The following is a 22,451-nucleotide window of genomic DNA, read 5'->3' as shown; positions in this document are numbered from 1 at the left end:
CTTCAAGCAGACAAAGCCTTGAACCCCCTTTGAGATGTTAACCCCAGGTTGGAAACAATAACAGAACAATAACTTCACCCACTCCTTATTTAAATATAAGATTTGAGTCTCACTCAGATATCTGAATCTGAGATCTCCCTCCAGAATGATCAACACGGGAAATACAAAGGTGAGTAAAGCCATCATAAGACTCATGCTCAGGAAAAATGTTCTCATCTACTTCTTTAGGTGAAACATATCCTAGTATTCATTACTTAGCCAAATTCCTTTTTTCTTTGATTGAAAAGTCCCCTTTTGAAAAAAGATCACCACATCAGTCTCAATGTTTACTTATCACAGTCAGTAAACTAATCGGGCACAAAATTAACATCTTTTATGACTTTCTAAATGTAGGGTGCAATGTTATGTGTGTGTGTGTGTGTGTGTGTGTGTGTGTTTGTGGGTGGGGTATGCATATTGTATTATAATCCTGCGCAAGGGTAAATGAGACAATGCAACTTTTAGGGGGGAGAAATGTCATTTGTTTGACATGTTATGGAAGGTATATGTAAATGTCATGTTTGCTCACAGGACAACAAGAAATAACATAGGCTTTTTATTGCCTTTGAAAAAATCAAATGAACCTCATGTAGACTTCAGTCTCTAAGGAACAAGGAAACCACAGCCTATCACCTGATTTGAGAGTTGCAGCATGAGCAGTATTTCTGTGTTAACGTTTTGAATCTTACTGGGTGAACAGTGATGTTAACATTGACTACACCACATTTGCTCTTCTACCTTGTCTTTGAAGATAGTGTAGTTGTGATCCAAGCTATTTTGACTGAAGGAACAATCATGCTTATGTCATAAATATGCTTAAATGTGTATGGGTTCCCTTTATTTAGTTAAGAGTTCCTTGTTTTTAATTTGAAAACGAAAGAATACATTACTCTCCTCACAAAAGTTATTTATGTGACTTCAAACACCAGATAACCAAAAAAATCTTCCCATTGAATTATCAAGTTCAAAATTTTAGCAAAGTCCCTTATTGACCTTTAAAATTACAACATTCATGAATTTATTTCATAGATCCAATCACACTTGTCAATCAATATAAACTTTAATTATTTAATTTCCATTGTTAGATTAATTCATATTAAAAGAAAAGTGAAAAGTAATCATGAATGGTTAGTTTACTCAAATTCTAAGTTAAGTTCAGGTATTGAGGAGCGTGTCTGATATAGTTCTAAAAAACTCAGTTTTGCTATGAGAGGCCACCGAAGAAGGAACTGCAAAAGTTTCACCATTAACTGCTTTACTGTACCAAGGCTGGTAACACAAGTTCTGTTTTTCTGAAGGAGTTTATGATTCACAGCAAATTCATTTTTTTAAACAATTCAACCAGTCAGCCTAGATCAACAGCACTTTTATTAATCCATCAAGAGGATAAATACAATACAAGGCTGATACAGTTTAACATAAAGACTTGAATTTCTTCTTAGAAAAACATGCACTGTCAACATTTGCAAACACCTATTGTCCTATACATTACCGTCACATCAACACTGAAGAACATAAGTGACAGAGGACACTGAAGAGTTAACTTCTGAACTATAAGCTGAGCATTTTGCAATCAAACACTAATGTCAATGTCATACTGTACATATTTCTGTGGAAACACTATTTCATTTGATCTATTCTCTAAAATGAGAAGCTGTTGTCCGTTGCTGTAATGGCAGCTTCTGTGGTTTGAACCCAGGCTTGACCATGACTCAGTGTCTTTGAGCAATTTACTGAAGCTCAACCTGCAGCAGGCATCACACTTCCCCTAACATCAGTATGTTTTACTATGAAGAAGCATGTGAACTGAAGGTTTCTCACATGGGACTACATGACAGCGTAAACTTGACCTACAACACAAAAAAAGTAAGAATATGGCAAACTTTGCATGAATATGAAAAGAAGCTAAACAAATAAAAATGTAATTTTCTAAAGTGATCTAATTTGTAAACCTTAAGGTAAAAAAGGAAACTCATTCATGCATATCTGGAATATATTGATTTCACCTTCTTTTTTTCCTGTAATGTTGACTTATATGAGTTGGAATAAAGTCAAAATAAGAAGAACATCTTATCTCTGTTTACTGCTCATGCAAGATGCTTACAGACGTGGAAATGCTGTTCACTTACCCCTGTTTATTTTACACGTGATACCAAAAAACAACTCACTGTTTGTAAAAAATGTGGGCTGGTGACTATTGTGCAGTGTGTCTCTGAAATGACTGTTTGGAAACTCCTTACCCCCTGACACTGGCACTCTGACCTACTTTTCAACTTTGAATACACCCAATTCCTAACACAGAGAGAACTGAAAAACAAGTGGGCACACATGAACATTTGAACTTTCACATAACACGTGAGAATGACTTTGACTTGACAGAAGATGGTAAAGGTGTGGGTCAGACAGAAGTCACACGGGCGTTGTGTGTAAAAACATCAACTGGCAAACCTGGTTTGGTGCAGATTAAAAAACAACAGCAACTAAACGTTTGACTGTATAAATGGTAAAGAGCCGTATCCTGTCCACTTATTATATGTACTGTATGTGTGCCATAAGAGAGCAGACGTATCCAGTTAACTCCTTAAGAAATACTCAGATGCCATGTAACTGTATAATTCTGTATTATCACATTTTTTAAGTAAACCAATTAACTTTGGATAGCCAATGCAAATTAAAAAATATATATTGTTACACTATCACACAAACACATGTTATTGCTTATTCTGTAAACCATTGCTCTAAAACTCACATTTACATATTAAACACAATACTTACAGATCAACACTGAGCAGCTATACATTAGAAAACTTAATGCATTTTTGCAAGACCCTCTACTGTAATATTTGACATTTCAAAAACAACACCTGACAGTAAGAAATTAACATGTTTTTTAAGCCCAGGAATGTCAGTGTTGAGAAGTCACAGTAAAACAAGTCCAATATTGCTGCTATTTAACATTTGTACAATTCAAAAATAAAAAATACAATTTTATCAAAGCAATACACACATTCTCTGAAATATAATTAATGTAACAAACATTTTCTATAAACAACATAATAGAATATTTTGAAAAGGAAAAAAATGCAACTTTTCAGGTGTATCGATTATTTTGTAAAATGGTATTTACACCAGTAAAATTATTCTCTGTCACTTGATTTATCCTGGACAACTGTGAAGGATTTTTTATAAACAAAACATTAGATCATTCTCAGTTACATTGTCATTACAAGGATCTAATCTTCAATTTTAAACATATAGAGAATTGTGTAGGAAGTCTTTTAAGGTGAACAGGAAATGTTGTCACATAGATTTTAAAGCAGTGGTTCCCAGTCTTTTTGTCAGTTTTAATTGTTTTAATTGGTAGAATCCCAACAGAATACGCCTATACACTTGTTCTCACCAAAAGACTATTGATAGAACTATCAAGTAAGTGGTTTATCATGATTTTACTTGATGGAAACAAATCTTATTATGACATCTTCAAGCAGACAAAGCCTTGAACCCCCTTTGAGATGTTAACCCCAGGTTGGAAACAATAACAGAACAATAACTTCACCCACTTCATATTTAAATATAAGATTTGAGTCTCACTCAGATATCTGAATCTGAGATCTCCCTCCAGTTGTTCCAAAGCTCTCAGTAGTGCCAGCATTGGCAAATGAAGCGGAGGAGTTGAAGCTCTGCAGAGGCTTTCCTCTGCAGGTCTTGAACAGGATCTCAGCCCGTCTTCTGAAGTGATGGTCCAGGAAAAAATAGATGGCTGGATTGATGCAGCTGTTGAGGAAGGCCATGCAGCACGAGACCAGGAGTCCGTTTCTTTGCCACGTCTGTGACTCACAACTGAGTTCAGCATTTGAAAGCTGTGAGATAATGATAATGACTTTAAAGAGGTTGAAAGGGAGCCAAGACACCATAAAGGCCACGATGATGGAGAGGACCATCTTTAGGGAGTGTCTGCGGCGGGCTTCGGCTCGAGGATTGGCAGCAGCAAAGTGCTTGTTGAGGTGCATGATGATGGTGCTGTAGCAGATCAGAATGATCAACACGGGAAATACAAAGGTGAGTAAAGCCATCATAAGACTCATGCTCAGGAAAAAGTATGAGCTGTTGTCTTCCACACATGAAGGACCATCACTGAAGTGCTGCACGCTTCTGTAGACCCACGATGGGATGCCAAGCACCAGTGAGCTCACCCAGACTGTAGCACAGGTTGCCTGAATGCAACTGCTGCTCCTCAGGTACCTGGAATCCATCAGTTTCACCACAGCCAGGTAGCGGTCAAAACTCATGCAGGTGAGAAAGAGGATGTTAGAGAAGCGGTTCACGGCGATGATATAGCTGCTCAGTTTGCACAGCAGGTTCCCACTCGCTCCAAAATTCCAGTAACCATTCTGACTGGCAGAGACAGCCCATAGGGGCAGCGTGAGGACGAAGACCAGATCAGCCAGGGCCAGGTTGACAACAAACGTGTCCACCAGACGCCCTCCTCTCTGACTTTTTCTGCCCATGACGGAGATCACAAAGAGGTTGCCAAAAAAGCCTGTGAAAAATATGAGGTAATAGAGTACAGGCAGAAAGATGTTGGCGCCATGGAGGGGAGAGCCTGGACAGTCCAAGGTGACACTGTAAGGATATGATCCATTGTCTGTAAAGTTCTCATTGTAAAAGTAGTCATATTGTGTATAATCAGTGTAGGCATCCATGCTGATAGATCACAGAAAGGATCTGCAGTGCAGTTGGTGGTTAGGCAGGGTGGTTAAGAGCTTGATGTTACACACGAAACCACACAGAAAAATAGGTCCTTCTTCTGCCCTCTGTTTCTCACTCTGCAGCACCACTGTCTTTCTTGGACTCTTGTTGTCCTTTCAGGTCTGATTTAAGTCAGGCAGAGACACTACATTTATTTCTTCATTGGTTTGAAATTATTTCATGATTTTAAAGGTTAATTATCAATAGAAAACGTTATTGGCACAGTAGGCTGTATAAGATGGAGTCAAGACAAACTTTTGCACTGTTTGAAAACATTTACAGATAAGCAGTTAAGAGGCACTCAGGCATCCGAAATCATTAAAAGAACATGGTAAGAAAAACAAGAAGATGTTGTTATGTAGAATGGCAAATATAGAAAGCTGTATTGAATTCTATGTTTGAATGCAATCATTTGTTCTCTACTCTAATATTGCACAATAAAAGCTAGAATTTATTGTTACTGTTTTAAAGAAATGTACTCTTTGGTGGCATGTGATACTAACAAAAGCAATTATTAATGTCTGATCCTAAGAAATGATAATGATTCATAATGGATTTGTTGATTACATTTTTGTATTATTCATCTGATTTAATCTAAATATGTATTATTAAAGGTACTTAATACATGTATTAACTATATGTTTTGTAGAATGTAACTCATCTATAAGTTATATCTCTTCTGAATTGTGGTTAAAGCAGAAAGTTATATCAATGGAAATAATCAAGTGAAGTAAGTCTCTAAAGACTCTTCAACTAGTCCAAAATGCTGCGGCTCATGCACTGACTAAGAAAAGGGACCACATTAGTCCTGTACTGCTCTGCACTGGCTCCCTTTAAAATTTAGAATAGAATTTCAAATCCTTCTTCTCACTTACAAAGCTCTTAATGGTCAGGCACCATGTTATCTTAAAGAGCTTATAGTGCCGTATTATCCTTCGTGAGTATCACGCTCCTAGAATGCAGGCCTGCTCGTGGTACAGTCTCTAAGCGTACCATTGGAGGTAAAGCCTTCAGTTATCAGGCCCCTCTCTTTTTGAATCATCTACCTGTCATGTTCCGGGAGGCAGACACACTCTGTACTTTTAAGAATAGATTTAAAACATTCAGTTTTTATAAAGCTTATAGTTAAGGCTGGCGCAGGTATAGACCAGCTCCTAGTTATGCTGCTATAGGCCTAGACTACTGGCAACCTTGAGCTCCCATCTCTCCCTCTCCCTCTCTCTCTCTCTCTCTCATTCACATCATATTACTGCATGTCACTATCTGTAAATCTCAGTTACTAACCACATCTTTTCCTGGGAGCTCCTGAGCTCTCGTAGGTTTATGGTGTATGTTACCCCACTCTTTTCTCTCCACATTTACTGTGACTATATCTTTCCTATCAAATAAACACACACACAACTGAAAAAGAAAGAACATTTAAAGACTAAACTATTTCACCTATTCTTTTAAAAGGACAGGTTTGAGAAAGATAGATACATATTTGCTCACAGAAATTGTCACAATAAACAGTTAAAAAAGGAGACAGATTCTTACCTTGAATAGGGTGTAAACGTGTATTGTATCAGTATGACCAGTAGAGGGCAGATACGATTCACTTGAGTTTTACATGTAGTGACTTCTTGCCTGAAATCATGCTAACTGAGGCTCTGGAGCAAATCTCACTTATCTCGATCTGCAAAAGAAAGCAGATAGTAAATAAATCACTTTGGCCCATATGGTATTTTTTCTAGGCTGCGTAAACATACCTGAATGAAAATGACAGATATGACAAAGGAGACACCAGACAGAGTGTTGGAGCATCAGAGGAACTTTTAGCAGGTCAATAGTGTGTGATTGTTGAAACGCTTTCCTTTAATTCATGCAATGAAAGTACCTAGTATCTCACCTGTATACTTAGAAACACTAAAATGTATAGAAGAGTAAATGTAAGTTTAAAATAACTGCTGTGGGTTTCCCAAACATAAGTGGAAACATGTCAGTTTCACCGTTTCATCCAATCACATTTTTGTTCATCAAAACCATTAAATCTTCCCTTATTTTTCTGTTTGCCCATTCTTTCTTCAAATCAAGTTTGTACAGTTCTTAAAAAGCTCTAAATTCTAAACACATTTTAAGGTGCAGTCTCTAACTCTTTCAGCACTTTCCCATACAGAAGTATTTGCTGGAAAAGTTAGTTTTGTCCTCAATAATTCATTATTTTGTTGGTTCATTTTATAATATTTGTCCTCATTAAAGAAACATTCTCATCTCAAGGATGTACAGATAGAAATGCAAGTTACAAAGTGAGTTTTCTTTTTCTTTAATGTCAATATTATATTATTTAAATATATTCAGGTTGATGTGTTGTAGTACAAATATTCAACAAATATTCACCTGCTGCCCCATGGCAACTCACACACAGTGACAGAACACTGAAGCACCTAAAAGCAAAGCAGAAAAGATTTCAAACATCAAATGTGAACTTTTCCTTTCTTAATTTCTCTTTCATTTCTTTGGGTAAATAAAAGAGTGTGTGTGCCTACTCTGTTGGGATATCGATGAAAAACCAACAAATATGTTTTTGACAGCTATCCTGGATGGGCTCAGCAATCAAGAGTTGGTGGTGTGTGTGTGTTTGAGTGCGCGCGTGTGTGAGTGTGTGTGTGTGTGTGTGTGTGTGTGTGGTGGGGGGGGGGGGGGGGGGGGGGGGCAGTGTGCAGGAAAAAAAGGTTGGGAAGCACTGCTCTAAAGCAACAGCCTGTGATTTCTGGTTTAAAAGCTTTTCCACCAAAATAATGGAACGCTCCCAGCCCTAACTCATGGATCCATATCCTTCTACTTTGTGGATTTGATCAAAATGTTAAAGAGGTCAGGTGAAAATATTTTTTTCTTGTTTTGTACTTTTTCTTGTTTTGTTTATTTTATTTTTTTTAAAGATTTATTGTGGGGCTTTTGGGGCCTTTATTGTAGCAACAGGACAGCAGACAGATTCAGACAAATGGGGCAAGAGAGAAAGAGAGGGGAATGCCAGATGGAAAAGTAGCCACAGGTTCGATTTGAACTCTGGCTGTCCGCCTGGAGGACTTCAGCCGCTGCTCATTGGGAATGCGAACTAACCACTCAACCAGCATCACATGCTTGTATTGTTTAATTATATTTTTATGTTTTTTTTACATGTCTTTTTTTTTTACATGTTTTTAAACGCACCATTCGGGTGGTCAACATTTCTTTTTGCTTTTAAAATAGTTCCATAATTAACCCTGAAAAAGATTTTGTTGAACAATGCCTGTGAAAGTGCAACACAAGTACATTTTAGTCATTTAGTGACTTAATATCCAAGAAAAAAGCTGACCTAGCTTGAGTACAAACTACTTAAAGCTTTACTAAAATGGGAGAGCTGAAACTAAAAAGAACAATAGACAAACATAACTTCCTACCAAGTAGAAATAGTCCACATTAAATATCTTTGTAAGGGAAGCAGACCATATAAATGCAAATGTGACGCGATAAAGCTGAATATCTTTATAAAGTGTCTTAAATGCATTGTGTAAAAGGCTCAAAAACAAGTAAACCACAATGAAAACAACATGAAACTGCCTGACACTGCTACGGTGTGCATCATCAGCTAATCTTTGCCACAAATCAAGTGACACTGTCTGCTCGGAGGGTTTGATTTGACTCATTTCCTCAGCTCTATATTCAGTCACCTTAGACGTCAGCACATTACCTCGAGACCTCGATTTCCTGTCATAATTACCAGAGACAGACAGGACAGAAGAGGATTTTGCAGCACTGACTGAAGGGAACTGTCATCATGACTACAGCAGGCCTTTTGAAGAAAAGATCTCTTTGCTCCAGCTAGCAGTTTCTGACCATATTTTTTGATATCTCTGATATCACACTCAGGGTGGAAAGCTCAAATGCAATAATTTTGTCCCGGTGGTTCTAGCTAATTTTTAAGGTATGGCAACTATTGGCAGGGAAAATCTGGATTATTTCAACCCAAAACAACATATTAAATAAACCACAAGCTACCAGTACACACCTGCTAATATATTCGCTAAGCCACTCACTAGCTGGTACTTACTTTAGCTAGGAGTGGCTAAATATAAATGTTAGTTTTATAGTGTTATATGACACGGCCAAGAAATGGTTCAATGCTAACGATGAACTGTTTTCTTGCTGATGAGTTATCAAATATGTTAGTTTAAAAGAAATATGGCTATATCACTGTCCTTTGTCTCTTCAGCTCAATCGTGAAGCGGCAGAATTTCAATGATTTGTCTGATTTCTTAAATTGATACGATATATAACCTGGAACACAAAAGTTGGACATTATCACAGCATTTCAGCTTCCCAACAAGATAGTGACGTCAGAGGAAAATGGTGGCTGTGTGAAATTGGTCGATTGTGCTGGGGCCTCAAGGAGAGAGGTTGGAGGACGCCTCATTGTTCCGCATGGAGTTCTGCTAAGAAAGCTCAGCGAATGAATGACCTTCTTCTAGGATCCCTGCTCCACTTTCTATCATCGGTCTTTATTCAAACACTCCTTTACTTTGTGTCAAGGTGATGTGTGGATGTACTCATCACAGCAGAAAATCCTGTCAGCATGCATTGTTGGATTTGATGTTTCTACTTCATGCTCAGCTGTACCTTTTCCTTTAAAAATGTCTAATTATTTCTTCTGCATTCTTGCTGCCCTGTCAGTGGAACGCTACATTCCTCTCCTCAAATAAGTGCTGTCTCACTCCAATTGAGCAGAGTAAATGTGAGAGCCACTGAATGGAGCAGCCTCAATGGGAGAAAATAAACAATTGCATTGGTCCATGGGTGCAGCGGGGGAGAGCGGATGAGAGGAAAAGAGAAAGGCCTCCCTAACGTGCTAAGATTCCCATGGATACTCAGTCGTTTTCTGTTAAGAGGAGGATCTCGTAAAGTACTTCAACAGTGGATGATTTCTCTTCCTTTTACTCCGTTTTTATTTGAAGGGAGAAAGGGTGGTACGCGTCAGGGTGATTGTTAGACATAGGTCACGTGCACACACTCACATACTCACCACACACACACACACACACACACACACACGCGCACGCACACACACACACACACACACACACACACACACACACACAAAATGTACAATTTGCTCTTTGCTCCTCACTTGTCAAGTGCTAACTTTCAGAAAAGGACTCCTTTGTTTGGGTGTGAAGGTTAGCTGTTTAACTAAATCAGAAGTTCCTTTAACACAAAGGACTGCACAGACTCAGCCCTCCAGTCTGTGTCATTTAAAGTGGTCAGGGGCTGTTAACTTTATCCTTTTGTTAAGAAAAAAAAATCTTCAGCACTTTCATATTTTTGCATCATTGACATATTACCTGAATAACTCAATATATGTATGCAAAACCTTGATCACTATAACTTATTATAGAAGAAGAATGCACAGTAATCCAGGACTACAGCCTATTTTATGTCATGTTCATGGAACAGTGATAAGATTGAAACCAGCCATGCTTATCTGAGGTCCTTTTGCTAGTCCAGCATGAGCTTAATTTGGAAAGTATAATGCATTATTATTGCAAAGCATTATTGCTTTCTAATGCTTTACTGACTTATTGATTCTGGGTTCCATTTATTTCTTTTCCGAGTGCGGGTTATCTTCCCATCTCGTAAAATGTAATAAACAAAAGCCCTAACTGCTTAGAGAGGAGTTATGTTTCATCTGCTGCTGAATCCACATCAATACTTGAGCAGCTCTGAGAAAATACAAAGAAGCAAGTTCATTCTCACCCTGCAGGTGTTTGTGGTGGGAGTTGATGATTAATTGATTTAAAAGGAAATTCATTATTGCTGAAGCGACTGGCAGCTGGTGGCAGGAAGAACAAATGTGGGGTGGGGGAGCTAGGCTCTTAAACACCCGTAAGAAAGGTTGAGCCCACCCAATAATGCCCTATCCCAGTAATTATTGTAACAATGTTTATATAGCCTAATTATTAGAATATAGAATTTGAGCATAAGAGGGATCTATTTGGCTTATTTTTAGCCTTCAAATTAAAAAACAATTAACTTATTTTTTTCATTTCAGTATTGATGCTTCAGTAACACAAGTGATGAAGACGCTTTGCTTTGTTCTGCTATTTGATTGGTTTGTTCATAGCGTTGAAGTCGCTTGGAGTTCCTATGAGAGTTGAATCTATTCAGTTAAAATTATAAGTGTGTGTGTTCAAGTCTTATCAACTATAATGGACAATACTTCTTTACTTATCGCTTGGGAATGAGGGGCAGTGTATCATTTCGATGGCAACAACCACAGGCTGCTAATTAGATAAATTAGGATGCTATTGCAAATGAAGGTGGAAAACATCGATCGCAGACATCTAATAATGATGAGGACCTTAAAGATGACGTTTGTGAAGAGTGATGTCTGAAGAACGGCATAAATACTGTCAGTTAGCTATCTAAAGAAGTTAAGTGACTTCTGTTGTGTGTGCTAATGTTAGCTACAGTTGATATGTAGCCGCTAGCTATCTGGACATAGCAGCGCTGTTTCCTTATATCACAGAAAAATCTGACTAACTCTCAAGTGTTTCATTCTAAAGTCTTTATTGCTGACAATGGATTTCATAAACAGATAGCCACATTTTTTCAACGACCATGATTTTGATGTATGTGGTTGTTGATTTATATCATGTAGGCCTATATTCTTTTTTGTTCACTAGCATTGCACACAATCATTTTGAAGTAGTGTACATATCTGTTAACAATATCTGTGAAAAAGGAATGTTTTTTCTTCAGTAGTTTATATTAATTGTTGTTATACATCATAAGCACCTGCTGTATGCCTTTGCAAGTCCCTGGTGCTGTTACTGGGCAGGGCACATGTGGGAAAAACAAACTCATGAAAGAGTTTTTTACAGAGAAGAAGTTGAAAACACATTGTATGAATCCTGCAAAGCAAAGATCTAAGAAAGAATAAAACACATTTAAGACAGATTGACCTTATAAGTTGATATATTACATTTTCAAAGTTACAACTTTGTCTTATGGCTTTTATGGTTTATATAGCAATCTTAGAGACTTTCAAAATAAGTCCTCATACATTTGAACAGAACTGTCTTGCAGGCCTTTGTTGATGTCAATGTGCGTACTTCCTCTGAGAATTTTCTGAGATTATTTGGCCTCAATGCAGACATTAGTGATCATCACATTATCACAGTCTTTATCTTTATTAATGGATTAATTTCTTAGAAATGTGCTGGACACTGTTTGAAACTGTGTTTTTTTGCTTTTTGCTTGGAGAATAGTCAGCAACAGGTATCAAACATATGTTCACATAAAACACACAAAAACACACTTATGATTTTTTTTTTTACATTCAATAGTGTAATAGCCTACATACTTTAATGTCATGTCAGTACAATTATATACTTAAATCTGGACACAATTGAGGCAGATGTTTGCTTTGCTATGTTAAAATTATTAGTGTTCTCTCGTAAAATTTACAGTTTATGACTTTCATTCATATTTTCTCTGAATTCCAGTTTATGACCCATTCACAACAAGCTTCATTACGTATGTTTCATCCAAAAACTAGTGTTGTTGTGTTTTGTTTAAGGGGTCAACATACATTTATCTTATTGTTTTATATCGTAGAGATGAAGCAGTTTCCGTTCATGAGTCATAAAGATCATGTGAACTGAAATGTGGCTTATGGCTGTACAAATCATAGACATTTAACAAGGACATCATGGCAAGACTGCATGTGTATAGATGATAGTTTAGGTAATACATAGTGACAGTTTCTCATCTTGGATGATAATCATAGACATTTGTAGGGCTGAAGACTAGACCAGTCAGTTGATGGGTGTACTGGTCATACTGGGCTGCCCTTGACTCCCAGGGGAAAGTTTTGGGAGCAGATGGCTGCCTCAGTGGGCAGAGTTTAGTGTCAGCTGACAGTAAATGATCTCAGCGAGAGGCCACCATGTCTGTATAGCTCGTCCTTGTAAAGCTGAGAACAAGGTTGTATCAAACTGTAGCGGAGGATGTGACTGTTCTTTTCATTATTGATCCACAAAAGTGGGTGAAGATGGTTTGATGACATTGACCCTTCTCATATGATTTAAGCAATGCCTCTGCTGCTGTTGCTGCTGGGCTGAGTTATTAAGGAGATCATATGTATAACAATAACTTTTTTTATATAGCACTTTTCAAAAACACATTACGAAGTGCTTTAAAAAGTTGAAAGGCTAGAGAGTATAAACAAATACCTAAATCAACCAATAATAAGATAAATGAATTAACAGCAAAGACATACAGAATGAAGCCAACAATTAAAAAGAGTTTTAAGAAGTGATTTAAAAGAGGATATTGTGTTTGCCTGGGATCTGCAGGCAGGGAGTTCCACAGCTGGGGGGGCTTGTACTGTATTAGGAACCGAGTTTTAGGAACCGCTTGGCCCAGCAGGAGGATCTCAGGCAGCGGGTGAGGTTTAGCGCTCATAGGAAGTTTGCAAATCACAGATATATAGTGGGGCCTTAAAAAACATTAATAAGATCTTAAAATCTATTCTAAAACTCACAAATAGCCAGTGAAGGGCAGCAAGGACAGGTGTAATATGACACTTCTCTTGCTATGGGTTAAAAGCCAGACAGCAGTGTTTTGAATTAATTCCAGTCTTTGGATTTTGTGTTTGCTGATTATGGGATTAAGCGAATTACTAAAACTGAGTCTGTGAAAAACAAATGCTGGATGACGTTTTCTGAGTCGCCAGGAAGAAGGAATTACCTGAATTGTTTAGTTTTTCACCAAAATCAGGTCACAGTTTTTGTAAAAATGATCTTGTCCCAGAAGGGGAAAGTCTCAGCTGTGTTCCAAAGAAAGGCGATCATCTCCAGGGGAAAAGGACAGAGCAGGCTCCCTCTAAAGTCCTTCTCTTCATAGTTTTATGTGTGTAATGGCTGGATGTGTTTTTCTCTTTATTTACGTCACTTTGCACACCATATTAAAGTTTGAACCTGTCACTGACAAGCAGATTGAATTGGTCAATCAGTATTCATTCCCAGGTTTGTTATTAGCTGTGGACCTGTTCACATTAGGAGTGTTTTGGGTCAGTAGGTCAGAGGACAGGCTCCCCCACACCTGGGGGACACTGAGTTCATCGCTCAAAGAACCATTAAGAGCAGGAGGCTGGACCCTGACCACTGACAGACAACTGCAATAAGAGACAATCAGTGAGAACATGAAATTCTGTGAAAGGTGTTCAGAGGTGTGATTATGTGCAAATGTGAACTGTTTTTATGAAGTCATGGGGAGAGCACACTTGGAGAACAAGTGAGGAAGTATAGTTGATATTTGAATTATTATTTTGAAGAAGATACATTTGGAGTTATACTTGATGAATGTGTTGATGGTGGCATTTTGATAGGGGTAATTTTGACCTGACAGGGCCCAGGCTCTCTCATGAATCAAAATGTGTTAGGCAGGCGCTGGAGATGGAGAGCCGCTCCTTGTGGCTCTGACACCCATGTGAGGGGCTTAGGCTGCTGGGGGTCAAGTGTGACACCTCATTAGGACGATGTTGATTTAGTGTGGCCACAGCGCAACAGACCTCCTCCCATGGGGTATGGAGAGGCGTTTGGGTGAGGGGGGTGGGGAGCACCGGACAGAGAATGGGGGCCCTACTGCTCTTCATCGGCAAGGCAGTCATCTGACAGCTTGCAAATCATGCACCTATGCCAAAGACACACCACCCTCCCCCCCTTTAATTTTAAGTGTCACCATGTCTATCGAATTTGTAAAAATGCATTTCTTTAACCACAAAGAGTTGTGTGTAACTGTTTCCAGGAAATATAAATGTGCTACTCAATTTAGTTTTTCTTTAAAAGGTGGGGTCTCTGCTTTGGTCAGTTCTCCCCCTCAGTGAACCCAACACCCCTGACAGAATAATTTTGACCTTTGACTTTTGATCTTTCGATTTGAAAATGTTTTCCGTAATGTCAAGATTACATCTGACAAGCTGCAGTTGTGCCTCAGCTCAAGTGCAAACTGCGTTTCATTATGTTTAGAATGAGAGGCTTGTGGTTTATTTCTGGGTATTCTGTCTGATAAACTTTGGATAAAAAATGTTTGATTAATAATGACACATTACAAATGACAGTTTTTTTAAGTCAATGTCAAGCTGTCGTTACTCATTAATATTACTTTTTCTCTTAAAAATGATTTCCAGTTAGATAAGTAACATTTAGTAATTTTATAGATGGTTTGCATTTAACATTTAAGAACAGACTGACATTATTTCAGGTGATATGTTTCATTGGAATTCATTTTTAAGATCAAAAGGCAATGGATTTGAATAAAGTTAACATTATTTAAACTGTGCTATACTCTTGTCACTGTGAATAATGACACCTATACATAATGTATAAAAATAACTATTCAGACATTAAAGTGTGAATTTCTTACTTGACATAAGGTAAGATAAACCTTTATTGATCCCACAGCGGGCCAATTATCTGTGTTAATGGCAGCAAAAGAAATAATGACGCAGAGCAAAGCAGGAAAAAACAGTGCACACATTGCACAGATGATCAGACAGTTGGGCTTCCATGGTGTTTGTAGAGGTTTTGTAGCTGTATAGCATGCATCAACAATAAAGTCTGTTTGTTTTTTAAGTTAAACTATCAGAGGCAGAGTGATGGCAGGATGGAAAACTGAAGTGTTTGAGACTCGTTCAAACTTTGACCTTTAGTTAAAGTGCCCCCATCTGGCCAACTTGTTACACTGCATGTCCTGCTGGCAAACTGTTTAACTTGTTCATGCAATATTGAAAATTGAATCTCAGCTATGTGCAACATTTTTCAGGATGCAGGATACAGTTGTGGTAAAACAAGACAAACGTCAATGCAGTGTTATCTTGAAGTGTTTTTTTAATAGCTAATGAGGACATTATTTTCACATCACTTTTAAAATAAATACAACATAGACAATAGTTACAGAGAGTTAAATTAATATTCTCCATTAATCTTTAATTGACTGGTGCCCTGATTTGCTAATTCCTAATTCTTAGTTTTAATTACACAACAAAGCCACACACTGCCTGACCGTCACTGTGTCTTATTGGCTGAATTAATGTCTGTCTTCATGTGTGCATCTGCTTGAATAAAAAAAACAGTGTCTCACCAAGGCGTTCACCAAATGTTATAGTTTGTCACTGCCCCCCCCCCCCCCCCCCCCCCCCCCCCCCCCACACACACACACACACACACACCCCACACACACCCCACACCCCCACCCACACCCCTCTGCACCAAACAAAAGACAATAAGTCACCCCACTGCATTAACTCTTCATGCATACGTCAAAAAAACATTGAACTAAATTACTGGGTTATTAAATGCATGAATAATGATTGTCTCTTAATTAACAGATATGGTCAGTTATCATTCAATAAGCAAACTTTGTGTGTGTGTGTGTGTGAGTGTGTGTGTGTGTGTGTGTGTGGGGGGGGGGGGGCAATGGTCTAGGATTGTATTATTTAAACACAAAGTTGTTGTTAAAATAGAAAATAATTTGAATATTAATAATTGTGTCAATAAACCTGACCTTCTGCACTCCCCTGGCCTGTGAGATGTGTAGGCACATGTGTGCACACACACACACACACAGACACACACACACACACACACACACACACACACACACACACACACAAATGCACACACACATTTGCACACACACGCACACAAACAAAGGTGCAGAGGGCCATCTGTCTTCTCTGATTGTACAGATCTGGGAATACAATGAAAGCCTCGTGATATTAAGCATATTTTTCTCTAAATCGTGGGGTGCTTTTTTTTGTCAACACTGTCGTCTTCAATAATTAAAAATTTCAATAAGTGGCAGAAACAATTTTTTACCCACGTATTAATAAATCCCTCTTGCCAAGAATGAATGATTTATGAATGCTGTTATAGCTGATGTCACAGTCCACTTTTGTTGCCTTTGAGATTTTACTCATTAGTCTGAATAATAACTGTCACTAATTCAAGCTGTTCTCCAATGGCTTTTTGAATAGAGAGAGAGCGAGGGAGTGCAAGGGAGAGAGAGGCAGCAATTGAGAAGAGAGAGGCCTGAGAGATTAACTCCAGTGAGCTCACTCTGAGAGGCCCAGGAACGGCTGAATATTGTTCTAGTGGTGGGGAGATGGGGAGGTGGAGGGGGGGCCGAAAGGAAAAAAAATCCTTATGCAGCCGGAGAAATGAACTTGATGATCTCAGGGGGGCGGGGGGAGGATCACCATTCCTTGCTCCTGACAATCAAAATTAGATTGGCCAGCACTGTGTCAACACTAGCCACAGTTAAGGCATGACAGGAGAGGGAGGGAGGGCAACCCCCCGTGGGTGTTTGAGAGTTTGCCATGTGAACTATGGAGACCCCACAGTGCCTTTCACTGACTGCACAGGCCTCAAAGAAGTCCACAGCCCCCTTTTTATTGGCCAGCACTGTAACCCACTGCATCTCTGCCCTAAGTTTCTCTATGTTTTGGCATCTCCTTTTTGCTTTTTTTTGATGAAATTTTTAATTCATTTTCTAAACATGCAATGCTGAAATTTCAATCTACAGTGATTAGTGAACAAAATCTAAACTTAATTAATGTGCGGTGAGTATTACTCCCTTTCTGCTTTAAACTCATATCCTCTTCATCCTCATAACTACTGACCCATGACACTTGCATAAATGCAAATATGCCTTCATGCCATGATTTAACAATTTCAAAAGGACTTTTTTGGGTAAATGGAAGAAAAATATATACTTAAGTGAAATTAAATTTAGTGTTTACATGAAAATATTTTCATTTGTGAGTGGCTTTTGCAGAATGTACTGATAATGTAAATAGTACAAGCTTTTGGGTCTCGAGTATTGAAAAAAAAAAGGAATAAGAACTTTTATGAATCTAATACAGTTACAGAATGTATTTTCAGTGTGATATTAGATCACCATGTCGTATTATATGTATGGGGGAGAGTGTATGAATATTATAACAAACAGAATATAGTTTTTCATGTTTGTTTGGTTATTTCCGTTCACTTTGAATGGGGATGTATGTCGAAAGAGGGTTGAGACAGACTTGATCAAGGGTTGTGTTTTTGGAGGTTTGATCAGTGACCTGGAATTTTTCAGCTCTTCCACATCAGAGAGAGAGTGCAGCTGTGTCCTTATATAACCTTCCCATTCTTTATTATATCTAACCTGAAACAACTAAAGAACTTGACAAACAGCTTTGTTTGTTACAGAAAAAATGCATTTTAGTGCTTGTTTCCGTTACCTTTCTTTGCATTTGTTTGTTTTTCCCTCATGCCATAGTTTACTATACAGCATCAATTATATAGAAACATCCCATGAGATCATTCTGTGTTTTATTATACCGTTATAGTTGACATACAGTTTAAAAATGTTTTCAAAAACAAAGTCAGATGTAGGAGAATTAGCAGCGAGGAGTACAGGACGACAGAATGGGACAAAACGTTTTGTTTTTAGCTCTGGAGTGGTTCCTGTTGTTGCCAAAAGAGAGATGTCTGACTGACTTTCAAGTAATCACACACCGCTGTGAGAAGCATTCAAAATAAGTGGAGGAATATTTAGATTGCTGTATATTAGCAGAGGAGAAGTTTTTCATTGGGAAGGTGTACCTGTGTGCACCAGAAAAAGCATTAAACAGTTTTTGACTCTCTTACACTCTTTATACTTTACTCATAGTTGTTATTTTTAAGAGTTTTTTTAAAACTGTTTTTATTGGGATGTACTGTGTATACACATGTTTAGTAAGACTGACTTTTTAAATTAATCGTTCTCCCATGTGGCAATGAAACAGAAGCGTATGCCATGATATGCATATTTGCATTATTATCTGTTTTTAGACATAAATCTCACATTAAAATAGAACTTAGAAGACGATATATCACTGACCCTTGAGATTATTGTCCATCTAGCATGATATAGGTTAAAATACTGTTCCATCATTATTATTTGGCATTATTCAGATTCAAATGCCACACAGCATAAAGGAGTTATGAATTTGAAAAAAGGATGTACAAATGTTGGGATATTTTAGACCTTTGTGTCTTCTCTTTTATGCCTACTGTTAGAGAGGAAATCCTCTAGGGTAGGGCTGGTGATCTTGTCCCCAGGACTCTTGGGGCCGGTTAAGTTACATGCCTCAGCAAGCCATGTAGTGTTTCAGTCAGGCCCACCGGCCTGCACCTCACCTCCAGCTACCGTTATGTCAGAGCTGGTAGTCCTCAGCTTCAAACCAGATGGTTTGCTGGGAGCACGTAACAGGGTCTGGTGTCATTCTGAGACTCGGAAACTCTGCAGCACAGGGGATTGAAACTGATTTTATGGCCAAAAGTTTCACAGTATCAAAAAAAGTCTCTTCAAGAGTGTTGCATATTTTAAACTATTTTCTGCTACTTAATTTGAAATCAATAGTAATATCAATTAAAAGCACATTCTGCAAATATAACAAAGTAAACCCTACTTCTAGAGTTTAAGATAGTAGAGCTACCACAGCAGGAATAAAGACATGTTATGTGGAGTTGGGGTTAGATTATCTCTCCAAAATATTAAAAAATATATATCTGCATGGTACTATAGAGTCCAACTCATATTCAATGTGTAAAAGTAATTTAAAACCACACATGCCTAGGTTTATTTCTACACTGTGTTTACACTTCATCAGCTTTGTCTGGTGTACTCATTGGGACTCAAATCTTGTGTCTCCACAGTTTATTTCATTGTCATGTGAGATTCTTTCATCCCATACAAGTGCATGTGTGATCTTCTCTCAACAATTCATCCTCTCTAAACACTGGGCAGCCAGTGAGCCAGACAAAAAGGTGTTACTGAAGACTGTGTCCAGCAATTGAAGCTATTAAAGCTGCCCCCAATTCACCTTCTTTCTTAACTTTATTGCCATAATTGCCATAAAGCTCCTCCCAAAACCTCCCAGCCCCCATTGGCCCTTCTGGGGGCCTTTTTAAAATGTTAAATATTCCCATTGTAATGTAACTTTTTTCTCTTCCACGAGTGCCTCTGTGGAGTAGTTAAGTCTTTATTTAATGAAGCTGGGTCAGAGTTCATCATGTTAGTAGTTTTAAGGCTTTGGGTGCGGCATTCAGCCTTTAACACTTTATGCCAAACTTGTACAACTACTCCTTATGTGGCAAACAATAAAAACATCCATCAATGTCCTCCCTTGTCTATGCAGGGCTGGTATGACTGACGAGGGGTACGGCACATTGATGCACTTTAGGGGCAGGGGACTGTGTGAATGTTTGTTTATGTCAAGTGAGGATTTGTCAAAAGGTTTATGTCATTCCTGGCATCAGTCTCCTGGAGCTTGTACTGGGTGGTCTTTGTCTGTTTGTGTCCGTAAAGAGCTTCGTGTTCACTCTCATTTGTTCCCTATTGATTCCCTAAATTAGGTTGATGAGAGGCCCTCCTATCAGGTGGCATATTAATTGGGTCAGGCTGGATCTTATATGACATCCAAATAATGGCAACCCAAACTCCAACACTAAACCTTTGTCCTCTGGACGCTCTCTGTCACCAATTAGCCTCGCCGTGAATCTGCTTCTTGTCACCTTTGCTGCTCTTACTGTTTTCCAAGAATCATTCTTATGACGTGTGTGTGTGTGTGTGTGTGTGTGTGTGTGTTTATCTGTGTGTGTGTATGTATGTGTGTGTGTGTGTGTGTGTGTGTGTGTGTGTGGGGAATTTTCAAGGTGTTATAGAAACCTTGGGGAGGTGCTAGAAGGGTCTTGATATATAATAATACATATAGAAACATTGCAAAGGCGTATATTTACATCTAAGAATGTTTTCAAAGAGGCCTACTATGAAAGTTTTGCAGACCTGCTTTGCTCAAATGAGACAATTAAACAAAACCAGGTAATTCCTTTCTCCTGCTGACTTAAAAAAAGTCATCCATGCATTTATTTCTTCCAGAGTCGACTATTGTAATGCACATTATTCTGGCATCAGCAAGAGTAACTTCCAAAGTCTGGAATTGATTCAAAATGCTGCTGCCAGGATTTGAACGTGTATCAAGAGAAGTGACCACATTACACCTGTCCTTGTTGCCCTTCACTGGCTACCTGTGAGTTTAAGAATTGATTTTAAGAACTTATTGCTTGTTTTCAAAGAATGAAATGGAAGGTTTCCTCCTGTGATCTACTAACTCCCTGTGTGCCAGACCGCAGCCTCAGATCTTCCAGGAGGGCCTTACGGGCGGTTCCCAAAACTGGACTGGTCAAAAGGTGACCAAGCCTTTGCAGTTCACGCCCCACAGCTGTGGAACAATATGCCTGCAGATCTCAGACAGGAAAACTCATAGTCCTCTTTTAAATCACTTCTTAAAACTCACTTTTATTGGCTTGCTTTTTCTTCAACATTGTTTTTTTTGTATACTCTTCCTCCCTTTGTATTGACAAATGTGTTTCATTATTGTTTGTTTATTTGCTTTTATTTGTATTAATTTTCAATTTGTGTATTTTTCTTTTGAAAATTGCTTTCTCAAATTAATTTTTTTCTTCTGATTTCTTCATTTTTACCTTATACATTTTCCTTGTGATATACGTTATAGATTTAGTAAGCTTTATTTCAATAAAATTACAAGGCATACAGGACCATCAGCATAAAGATACTTTTTTTTATGCCTGAAACCACTTCTAGGGGATAGGGGACAATGTGTTTAAAAGCACACTCAAGATAAAATTCTCAAAAATTGATACATTTGACTTATACATGTAAGGACACAAATACATAAGAGATAGGAGATAAAATGTAGTCAAATTTCTAATTACTAATCGTTAGCACAGTTATTGCCCAAAACTGTTGAATGAAACTGTGACATATTATCAACAAGCAGCAACCTCTGAGGCTAAAAAATGGTGCAGAAGGGCGCTGGTTTAGCTCAGTTGGTAGAGCAGGCGCCAAACTTGTTGTAGGTTTGACTCGTGGTTCCTTAGATCTTCTGCCACTTTATAACTTTCCTATCCAACTTAATGCAAAAGCCCAAAAGTAATCTTTCAAAAAAAGGTTCCAAAGTGAAAAAGCCCAAAACTGCAGTTTCTCGAATGGCCTCTTGGACCTACTCCAAAAGGGGGTACATTCCCTTTGAGGCCCAGAGCAAAATGTCCAACTCTACAGTTAAATTAGACATGCATAAGGTATAATGTGCAACATTTTAAACATTGATACAGTATAGTATACCTCAAAGTCAAGTCATATACCTCTGAGTTTGTTGTTCCCAGCTCTGTGTCCACACTAATGGGATGGCACACTCTTCAGCTTGTTTCACTCAGAGCCTCAAACATGTTTCATACATGTTTTTTTCTCTCTTGTGAACCACTCATTCTCCAACCATTAGCCTTACCACCACATGGAGGAAGAAAGATGTCACCGCCCACTCAGGGATGTTGTTTGTTGAGGCACAATGGAGAGTCAAGTACAACTGAATGAGAAACAACAGACTTTTATAACCAAAGAAAGGATTTTACTTGGTCCAAAATAAGAACCAAATCATATTTGGGCTCCATATCAGAATGTAGATCAGTCCTACTAACAGCTGCGTAGGTGGGACAGAGGAATTTTAAATGTTGTTTTGGTCTGAGGGACTGGTG

The 22,451-nt window shown here is 38.2% G+C and overlaps 1 protein-coding gene across 1 annotated transcript; it reads right to left on the bottom strand.

Annotated features, from left to right (window-relative positions):
• Positions 1-1,389: 1,389 nt before the first annotated feature.
• Positions 1,390-4,851, bottom strand: gpr25 (G protein-coupled receptor 25). The gene has a single exon (XM_061042733.1). It carries the CDS (start codon positions 4,740-4,742, stop codon positions 3,627-3,629), a length of 1,116 nt encoding a protein of 371 aa, XP_060898716.1. The 5' UTR covers positions 4,743-4,851; the 3' UTR covers positions 1,390-3,626.
• Between the last annotated feature and the right edge of the window lie 17,600 nt (positions 4,852-22,451).

The sequence above is a fragment of the Labrus mixtus genome, chromosome 7 (assembly GCF_963584025.1).
Source record: "Labrus mixtus chromosome 7, fLabMix1.1, whole genome shotgun sequence".
Lineage (NCBI taxonomy): Eukaryota > Metazoa > Chordata > Actinopteri > Labriformes > Labridae > Labrus > Labrus mixtus.
This window is presented reverse-complemented; position numbering and strand designations above follow the sequence as displayed.